We start from the raw sequence: 11,256 nt of genomic DNA, 5'->3' as shown, positions 1-11,256 counted from the left end.
GGCTTGGGGTTACTTATGCCTGCAGAAAGTGCAGACAAGCTGGTTGCCTATTGTGATTCTGATTGAGGATCATGTATAGAGTCAAGGAGATCAGTTACTGGGTACTTGGTCAAATTTGGACATACACTGGTATCTTGGAAGTTAAAGAAACAAATGATTGTGTCTAGAAGTTCAGCTGAGGCTGAGTTCAGAGGTATGGCTTCATGTGCAGCAAAAGTCACTTGGATGGTAGGGCTGCTCAAGGAACTTGGTATTAGAATTCAGCAACCTATAAGTCTGATATGTGATAGCAAGGCTGCTGTACAAATAGCTACTAATCCACGCTTTCAGCTCGGAACATACAACCAAGAAAATATATGTTAATGTTGGGTTTTTAATAAGGTGTGAATGGGAAGAAGCACCTTTCTGTTATATATAACGCTCACAGTCCTTCCTATTGTTGCTTGACCATTGCAATGTATGCATATAATTTTGGGCCAAAATAGAATATCTTCAAACAAATTCCGAAGTCATTCACCTTCTTCACCAACCTTGTCTAAGACAATAAACTCAATCCATAAATAATACTAGTATCATTTAAAAGGAACAATATTACCAAAAAATAATTTTTTTGAAAATTTTGTTGGGGAGATTTGGGAGAGTGGGGTGAAGATGGCACCCTACTCCCTTGTCCATTCATGTGATGTTAAACATTTTAAATTTAAATTATAAATAAGAACACGAACACACGCAACTCCGGGATAAAGAAATTGGCTAGTCCAATTAAATGCTATTAAATGTAGTAGTAGTATAACTTCATGATCAAGTTGGTCAACAAAAGTAGCGTGGAGATTCAGCAACCAAAATTGGAGTATAATTTACACTTTCATCTTTTAGAGCCAAAAGCAAAAAAGAAAGAAAAGCCAAAAAAATAAATAAGAGCGAATAATATCCAATTCTCGCGGCCACTTTAAATCTTTGCTTAATCTTGACGAGCCACGTGTGGAGTGACTTCAAATTAGTGTCTTCCTTATTTTCCGAGATGTGATTGGGTGCGCTCACGAACGATAAAAAGATTGCCAACCATTAGTAGCAATTCACAATATATTTCATAGGTTGATACAAATGTAAATTTGATTAATATATCATTAATTCTCGAGCAATTTGACATGCAATAATCACCAAGAGAACGCCTTAACATGAAATTAGTTAACTCGTAATAAATTCTCAAATTATTTAATATAAATATACCAAAAGAATGTCTTAACAATCATAGAAGTGACGTAACAAGTTCAAAACTAATTCTACAAAAAAGAAAACCTAGGTAAGTAAATCTCCATATCGTTCAATTTTATTGAATATCCTCAAAAATATTTAAGTAAATATTTCTCATCTGTCAAAATGTAAAACTATTTTTTGTAATTAAAAAAGAGACATCAAACGGAATACTTGAAATATTGAATACTATTATATAGAACTCTTAGACGATCCATTTAAGAAATTAATACATTAATTATAATTGCTATAGACCTTTAACCTTATCTTCTTTTTTTCTTTTTCTTTTTTCAAATTAATATTGCTATAGCCTTATCCATTTTCCCTTATTAAGTCCTTTTCACATTCAAATTTCAAATCAGGAAACTTTTACAGTCTCTATCTAAAATCAGAACTTCCCCACCACTACTTTCCAGATCTAAATCTCAAATCTCTTTCATCAAATCCAGAATCATCTTCAATGGCGGCTCGAACTCTGTACGGATTGGTGTTCTTAGCAGCGTCAAGCACTTGCTTCATCTTCCTCTACCTTCTTCTTCAACCTATCTTCTACTTCACCGCCTAACACGGCGGCGCCGCTATGAACCGGCCCGATTTGGACCGGTCGCAGATGAGTCGACGAACCGGAAACTTTTTTACCTCCATCGCCACCTTCTGCTTCCAAATCCTTACACGGCGGCAACACGCAATTCCGGCGGGTCGGTTCATAGAGTAATACAAGTATGTTGAATGTACAGCGTTTATATTTGGAAAAAACAGAGATATTTGCCTTTTATTTTAGATTTTGCTTTTTATTTTGATGGATCTGGATTTGATTTGTGTGATCTCGTTTGTGTAAGTTGACCTGCTTGAAAATAGCTTAGTTATGTTGCTTAATCATTGATTACCCTCTCGTCTCATAGCTTAAATTACAACTACACTTGCTAGCTAGACTTATTACTTTCCAATTTGAATTCAGAAAATTGGAATATCTTTGTACTAGCAACTGATACAAAACATTTTGATATGTTTGCAAGTTCTTGTCAAAAATATATTTCAATTTATTTATGTTTTTTTTGGTTTGAATATGATTAATAAGACTGAGAATGAAACTGTATGGATTCTGATCTGAAATGGTAATAAAACTTTTGAACATTTCAGACTTTTTTCTGATGTAAAATTTTGGCCTGATATATGTATAGTTTGGGTGAAAATGGAACTCGTGAACCTGATATTGGATCCATATCTGTGGTCATTCATAGAATCAGTTCAAATTCAAGACATAAAAACGCCTATGATTATTTTTATCATATAAAATCCAATATAAGTATATTTGTCTAATTTAGAACGATTTTATCGACCTTATATTTAGAGGCAACTCTTTTGGTTCAAATTTTTAATATTTTAGCATTGTTACGGTTTTTAAATTATGCGTTCAGATATATTATTTATTTCTTTTTTAGTGGTTGTTTTTGTATGTTTCGCATAAAAAATACTGAGCTAAGATGAGTTCGATGGTGCAAAGCCACCACTTATAAGTTATAACGCAGTGGACCGCATAAGAAACACTAGGCAATGCGCCATTTTCTCTAACAACGCTGTTGTAAATATGTTTTCTTGTGTGTGTTGTATGACAATTTCAATGGGGTTGAACTCCCGCATAAACTTGTGCTAAATCATTTTTAATCAGAACATAGATTGGTAGTTTATTACTCAATTCGGAGACTAAAATTTCAATGACATTTTTCAACCAATCAAACATGGTCCTATCAAATTACGCTTAGAAATCCAATTTGATTGGTTAATAAATCAAATGAGTCAATCAAATTGAGCAAAGGACCTTGTTTACCGCACTACTAACTTTTCTTCAACTGTAAATATAGGTTGTTTTCAAGAACAAAGAAATCAGGATATCTTTTCGATTTGAAGTGAGATTAAACGGCATCAATTTAAAGCGCTCTAGCAAGGGAGAATAATAACAAACAACATAATTTTACAAATGCGTCTAGGGAGGGTAATCATATGTATGCAGATTTTACCTTTACCTTTAAGAAGACAGAGAAACTGCTTCCGATAGACCTTCGGCTTAGGAAAGATGAAAGGAAGAGCCACTCTAGGCTCTAGCAAGGGAGAACACATTAATAAAACTTTTTCCTCAAGATCAAACTTAAGCATTGTTTGAATCTATTTCTTTGAAGATCAAATATCACACGACAATTTGTGTCATCAACTATTGGATGATCATATTAGTTTAGCCCTCAAATCAAAGAAGACAGGAATAAGAGCTTCAAAATAAGTCTAAAGTGCTATCAAACTTTTCTTGATGACCGACTACACTATAAGGAGATCGTCATCCTTCTTCATTCGAAAAATATGATTCTTTTGCCATTGAACGAAAAAATAGATAATTATATTATAGTCATATTAAAGACAAGATCAATGGGTACTCACAGTTGTATTCTCACATTTATTAAGGAACTAATTGCCTACATATGTTTCGTAATTCCAATTATTTTTTTCACTCGAAATTTGTTGTGAGTATATAAACATGTAATTGTTGTTAAGTTGATTAGAGTGTGTTTAGTATGACGTAAGTTATCTTCCACGACACATGCTTTCGAATGTTTAATTGGTAAGTGAAATATATTAGAAATATAATAATATTATTAGTAATCCGAGAGTGTTATATTGAATTTTTTTGAATATTAAGCCTAATGATAAAACATATGTATTGGTAGAAGCAAATAATATAAAAGGCAAGATAGTTTGACGGAAACTGACTTCTACACATAATTGAAGAAAACAATTTTTTCCATTTCGGTGGTAACGAAACATAAACAAAATGACTTCTTAATTAATAGTCCTTTGGCTTTTGCTCTTGCAATATTTTTTTATATTTTTAATGGTCTCCTACCCTGTCTTCTATGTAATAATAAAATTAGGAAAAATGGGAGTACTATTAGTAAAACTTGTACCATGTTAATGATAGATCAAGTTGCATTTCACTTTGACTCATAATAATAACAACACAACATAAAATGATAACTATAACAACAATAATAATAATAAACGCAAGAATGTAATAGAAAAAAATCTCCTTTGATCCCCAAATCTTTATTCAGTCAATATGTCATACAAATAAAAATGAAATTTTACTAAAAGCAGTAACCTATCATTTCTTTTTTTGCAAATATAACTACAAAGTCACCATCATCGATCATCAAGAATATAATAATTATTGTACAAAATTGAAAGGGGATAGTAAATAAATATTAGTTAATTATAACCTCTAAGGGTCTTATTAAGGAGGATACCTTTGTAAAGAGCTTGCCAATTCAAAGGCATGGATTCCAAGCTCTCATCATCAGATGATTCTCCATAATTAATCCTATGCTTCCTTGAAATATAATCATCACCTTCATTTTTATTATTTTCAGAGCCCAATTCCACAACTTTATTGGAGAAGATAACCTTCTTCTTTGCTTGACCTTTATCTGATCACACAAGGTAAATATCACCAAATAAATGGTTATAGCTATTATTTCTTTCTACATCATGAATCCTTATTTAAATAGATTTTGTTTCGTGGGAGTTGAGGGCTAGCTAACTTGGTGAACTTTCTGTCTTTCGCAGTTGGAGGTTCAAACATCATCAGTACCCTTCTTTTAGGCAAGAAAGTAATTCGAGTTCATAACGAGATTTGAACATAAGACTATAAGACCAAGTAGGGGTGTACAAAGAAAACCGATAAATCGCACAAACTCGATAATCCGAGTCAAACCGAGAAAAAAAACCCAACTGTGGTTTGATTTGATTTGGTTTGGTGTTGGAAAAAAAAACCCCGACCATAATTGGTTTGGTTTGGTTTTAACTAAAGAAAGTCAAACCGAAACCAAACCAACCCGACATTACATATATAAAATTTTTAGATATATTTAATATATAAATATACTTATTGTGATGTAATTTATAAATATTTCTTAGACTTTTTCATAATTATATCTTTTAAGGTATTATTTCAAGGTTGGACTTAGAACTTTTGAATGTTCCAATAAGTTTTACAGCCATTAATATTAGTAACTTAAATAATGCTAACAAAAGCCCAAACCAAAATCAAATCAATACTAATGCTAACAAAGACATTCAATTCAATACTACGAACGACAATGTATTGAATATCTATTTTTTGTTTTGCAGTAATTTAGATAGAAATGCATAACCTATTTTTATTTTTTCTTTAGTGTTTAGTCATATAATTAATACTCCTTTATTAGTCTACTTATTTTAGCATGACTTAGTACTTTTAGATTATGTTTATTTTTATTATGGGCTTTTTAATTAGCAATTTATATTACATAATTTTATTGTCTTTATTGTTGACTATTTTAGGATAATGCCATGACACATCTCATATTTTGTATTATTTTCTTGAAAATACCTTATATAGTTATATCTTACCAGGATTAAAGAAATATTTTGAGCACAAGTTATATGTTTTGTGCTACGAAAATTTTACCGGAAAAAAACCTGAAAAAACCCGAAAAACCCGAAAACCCTAGAAAAACCGAGATGGAAAAACCCAAGTTTTATTGGTTTAGTTTGGTCTTTAGATTTAATAACCCGACACAATTGGTTTGGTTTGGTAATTGCAAAATCCGAACCAACCCGACCTATGTACACCCCTAAGACCAAGTATGATCAAAACTATCAACATCTTAGATAAGAGGTTTGAACCAGAAATCTTAGAATATGGACAAATAAAAATAAGAACAAAAAGATACCGTAAGTCTTTGCACCATCTAAAAGTCAACTTCTTTGTACATAGATCTGCTATCTCATTTGGCAAAACTTCTTTTTAATAATTTATATTTCGTAAAATTGATCTAATAAGGTAATTAGTAGAAAAAATATTTAAGAATTGGATAGGCAAATAGTAGGGGGAAAACTTATCCACATTCATTAGGGGTAAATTCTTAGTGTAAGTAAGTTTGTTTTATACAATCGGGACAAAGATTCTAGCGGGTTTAGCTTATATATAGGAGGAAGAAAGCTTTATAAAGAGGGATAATAAAGATTGTTATTTTGACAAATCCAAATGGTTAAAAAACAAAACAAGAATAATTTATCAAAATAGCCGTCCATCAAATGGCTTAAATTAAAAATAGTAGATGAATGTATAATATATATGTAATTCATGTATCATATGTGTATAACTGTGTATAATTTGTATAGTCAATGCAAAATTCGCTAAAAAAAATAAATAGTGAATCTGACTGGCTATTTGTGTTAAAATCAACTTTCTCAAAATTTTCAAATCTAAATATCACAAGCTCCAAAATTTAAGGAGAGAGGTGAAAATACCTATTTCAAGTTCCTGGAGCTTGTTCATGAAATCAGAAAGAAGGTGTTTATGCACTCTAATTGCAAGAAGGACAACACTTCCAGAAACTGCAAAAACAGCCACAAATGCAGATCCCAAAGATTTCTCCATTGACCTTTTTTTTTTCTCTCTTTCAAATTATGGTTTTCTTTCTTCTTCTTTTTTTGCTTATTGAATATTTTGGGGGCAAAAATCAAAGGAAACTTTCATGAAAAACTACAAATGAAAACATTTTCTTGAGTTGGAAAATGAGGATATAATGAGAGAAGTTCATGGAATTAGATGGAATAATGGAACAGTAAACTTGCATTTAAATGGAATTGATCTGTCAAATAGACAATGAATTGTCAACAAGTTTTTATTTTCATTTTCTGTCGAATGCCATCAGCACATATATCTATGGCATTTGACTATTATTGAAATTACCTCATCAGACAATATAGGTAGCCCTTTTATTTTATTTGGGATTCCGTACCTCCTAAATGTTAGTTGTATCTTAGAAAAATGAGGGGCCGTATTAATCGTAAATTCACACCGTAAATTATCTAAAATAAGAAAAATAAAGGGTTAGGTAAAAGTGGAAAATCAGTGAAAGAGAGAAAGGGAGTCAACTGCGTGGAGCTGCTAAAAGTTGCATGCGTTTGGTGTGGCGTATTATTATGGGATATATGGCACTTGTTTGGAGAACGGATCTCGTTATTTAATAATAAAGAATTTAAACAATAATAATAATAATAATAATAATAATAATAATAATAATAATAATAATAATAATAATAATAATAATAATAAGAGATAATACATAAATACCCCATTCAACTTGTCCTGAAAAGTCATTTACACACCTTAACTTTACGGGTGTCCTAGCACCCCACGATTGTTTAACGTAATGTATTTAGTTACTCCCTCTCACAACCTGGCCCAACTATAATAACTTAAGTGGTTTACACGCGCTTGTATTATGAAGCCACGTAATTAAAACCTCCCGTAAATAAATAAAAACACCTAAAATAGATATAACCTAAGTCGTTTAACCCCTCAGTCAAAAATTCTCAAAATCAAGAACCCTAACCTTTTACCCCACCCTCCACGATTCGATTAGCATCTCCAAAATCCATTTGCCTGACCAAAATCGAAGGGACCTGTTGCAAAATTCATACGATTTCCTTGTTCTTGCTTCTTTACTTCTGTTCGTATTTGTTTCCGTTGACGATTTGGTTGAAGACCCGTTCGAACTTGAAGGTCTCTGAAGAATCAAGTGCAAACGTTCTCTTTGTTTTAGTTTGGAGGTAAACACATCAACCCTAGCCTTCTCTATCATCAATCCTAAATGTTATCTTTGTTTTAGTTTGTTTAATATCATCCGTTTCTAGGGTTTTGAACTTGCTTCCAATTTCTTCACTGTAATCTTATCAGTGTAAAATCGTGAACAGAAATACAATTTTGAAGGTGTAATAATAACCAATTTTCAATTTTTTCTTGTTGTATGTATTCTGACCTCTTCTGTAGGGATCCAATAGTAAATATTAATCCTTAATTATCTCTATTTTCTACTATATTCAGGTATTGCAATGTCCTTTGTACTTGTTACTCTAAGGTTTTTCCATGGTGGAAAAATCTCCATGGATAAGTTGGATTCCTTTTCAATGGAGGATTATATTGGTGGGGTGATGACTGATTGTTTTGATGTAGATGTTGATAGGTTCTCTTATTTTGAGTTTTTAGGTTATGTAAAAGAGTTTGGTTACAATGCTTCTTCTGCTGTTATTTATGTTAGACCACCTAATTGTCCTGCTTTGGTAGTAATTAAAGTTGATAGGGACCTTATGGGTATTTGTGAAGACTTAAAAAATGGGGATATTTTGGAGGTTTATGTAGAGCACATGGTTGAAGAACCTGTAGTGGACCCCCCCTATTAGAATATGTCAGCCAAGTTGTGGATGATAGTAATGTTACTTTTGAGAAGGAATCTGGTCAAGATGTGGGGGGCTGTGAGGGTTTGGGAACTAGTGAAAAGGCATCTAATGCTGCTGAAAATAGTGCCAATAATAGTGTGCCCACAGCTGTTACTACAGATGATAGCTCTAACTCCTCATCTGAATCAAACTCCTCAAACTCTAGTAGCATTGATAATAGCTCAGATTCAGACCATGAAGAGTTGTCTGAAGAAGGAGAAGCTGATTATGGCAGTGATATACATGAGGAATACAGGGCATTTAGGGCAGAAAGCAGGACTGTAGAGAGGAGGAAGAGGAAAGAAAGTGCTCCTGAACAAGAACATGTTAAACTAGGTAAGAGAGGGCCAGATGTGGGGTATGATGAATATGCATCTAGGAAGAAGAAGACTTTAGAAGGTAAGATAGGTGGTGATGAGCCTTATTATCCCTCAGATGAAGCTGCTAGTTTTGAGACAGATCCAGATGATGCTGATGATGAAGATGAAGGGGAGGTGCAACAGAAAGTTAAAGCTAGAAGAAGAAAGACTACAAGAAGAGTAATATTTGACAAGACTTGCAAGAAGATAGTTTGGGAAACTGGACTTGCATTTGCAAGTGTGAAAGAATTCAGAGAAGCTGTAACTAAATATGTTGTTCAACAAAAGGTTTCTATAGAAAAGTATGTAAATGAACCTACAAGGGTGAGGGTTAAGTGCAAGAAGGCATCCTGTCCTTGGCTTCTATGTGCTAGTTATGATTCAAGGACTAAGGATTTTGTAGTCAAGAACTACAATCCAGTTCACAAATGTGACTCTACTAACAGAAACAAGTTCTGTAATTCAAAGTTCTTGGCTAAAAGGTTCAATGAGAGGATAAAAGAACAACCTAACATTAGAATAATTAAGTTTCAAAAGCTGATTAGAAAGAAATTAGGATTATATGTTGGGAGGACAGTTTGTAGGAGGGAAAAAAATATTGAGTTGAAAGAGATAATGGGTGATCATAAATTGGAGTATGGGAGGATTTTAGATTATAGGGATGAGTTGCTTAGATCTAATCCTGGTAGTACATGTGTAGTGAAACTTAGTGAGGAAACTTTTGAAGGTGGGAAGAAATGTTTGTTGGGTTCTACATTTGTTTTGATGCAATGAAGAAGTTATACCTAGCTGGTTATAGGCCATGCATTGGACTGGATGGGTGTTTTTTAAAAGGGGTTTGTAGAGGCCAACTACTTGTAGCAGTTTGCAAAGATGGAAATAATCAGATGCTTTCACTTGCTTGGGTTGTTGTTGAGATTGAAAATATGCACACTTGGAGGTGGTTTTTTAGCATTTTAAAGAGTGATCTTCAGCTTGGAGATGGTACAAATCTGACCATAATAACAGACATGCAAAAGGTAATCCTACAAGGTGGAGTGGAAATGACATGTAGCAATTGTCATAACAAGGGTCATAACAAGAGGGGATGTGCAAAGGCTGCTGGAAGTAATATTGCTGCAACCCCATCAAGTTCTGTGCCTACAAGTGTTGGTAGTTCAAAGCTACCAAAGCAAAGCACTGGAAGAGGAAGGGGAAGGCCAAAAGGTGCTAAAGAAAAGGTGAAGTTCTTCCCTTTAATATCTTGTTTGTCTTTTTTAAATAATTATCAGATTTTTAATTTTCTTTATTTCATGTAGGATGTTTGTACTAGAACTGATGTAAGAACACATTTTAAGAAACCAAGGATGGTTGGGATGGGTGTTTTACACACTCAAAGTGGCTTCAAAATTAAAAATGTAAGTCCAATACAAGCTATCATATTTAGGTCATTTCAGTTGTCTGATTTTCTGTTGGTTTATGGCAGCCTGGAATGTCATCTACAAACTTTAGAGATGTGAGGTCCTCAGCAGAAGTAACTGGAGATCTAGGCCATCGACCAACAAGAGGTGTTAAGTGGAAGGGTAAAGAAGCTATGACAACTAGGCAGCTCCACCAATTGAGAGGCAAGAAGATCATTGAAACAAGGTGTAGGGCTGCTAAGTTGAGCCAGGAAAGCACCACTGCAAATCAACCCAGCTGATGAAGCTTTGATTTTGTTTGAAAACTGAAATGCAATAGATTGAAGTAGCTATAGACTGCAATTCTGTATGTTGACAAGTTAATGTAGGTAGCTATAGACTACTTTGTAACAAACTACAATTCTGTTTTGGTTTTGTCGACAGGAATTATGTTTTGCTGTTGATACAATTATGTTTTGCCGCTGATACAATGACTGTAATACTACTGTTATGTAATGTCATTCTGTGACTTTTATGCAAGTAATGCATATATGATGTTTTAGAGTTTGAAGTTCAAACAGTTAGCTTAAATAGTATTCAGATTCAAATCCATGATCTGTCCAATCTATTTTAACAAGAGACTGGAGTCGTTTGGGTGTATTGAAACAATAATTGATAAGCAAGAACTACAAATACATATTGAGAGTTCCATTGATAAGCAAGAACTACAAAAGTGAGAGTTCCATTGTAAACATACAAATTAAATCCTACAACCAACAACTACTTTCATAGTGAGATAACTAAACTAGCTTCACAATGGCAACCTCATTGCATCTTCTTTCAATGAGATTCCTGGATACCCACAAGCAACAAGAATAATACACATCCCCAATATAATGAACCACAGTGCATTTTTCCTACTCTTTGACTTAACTAATTGACTCTTCCAC

The 11,256-nt window shown here is 33.2% G+C and overlaps 1 protein-coding gene across 1 annotated transcript; it reads right to left on the bottom strand.

The window, feature by feature from the left end:
• LOC109211686 lies at positions 4,314 to 7,043 on the bottom strand. The gene is made up of 2 exons (XM_019375254.1): positions 6,595 to 7,043; positions 4,314 to 4,727 (listed from the first exon to the last, which is right to left on the bottom strand). Exons 1-2 carry the CDS (start codon positions 6,722 to 6,724, stop codon positions 4,510 to 4,512), a joined length of 348 nt encoding a protein of 115 aa, XP_019230799.1. The 5' UTR covers positions 6,725 to 7,043; the 3' UTR covers positions 4,314 to 4,509.

The sequence above is a fragment of the Nicotiana attenuata genome, chromosome 2 (assembly GCF_001879085.1).
Source record: "Nicotiana attenuata strain UT chromosome 2, NIATTr2, whole genome shotgun sequence".
Classification (NCBI taxonomy): domain Eukaryota; kingdom Viridiplantae; phylum Streptophyta; class Magnoliopsida; order Solanales; family Solanaceae; genus Nicotiana; species Nicotiana attenuata.
Note: the sequence above shows the minus strand (reverse complement) of the source record. Positions and strands in the feature narration are given on the sequence as shown.

What these genes read in the sequence shown, in the direction of transcription:
- LOC109211686 (XM_019375254.1), bottom strand. Translation starts at nt 6,724, where the DNA reads ATGGAGAAATCTTTGGGATCTGCATTTGTGGCTGTTTTTGCAGTTTCT. An exon ending in GCTCCAGGAACTTGAAATAG is followed by an intron (nt 4,728 to 6,594) that starts GTATTTTCACCT and finishes TTGTGTGATCAG; the next exon opens with ATAAAGGTCAAGCAAAGAAG.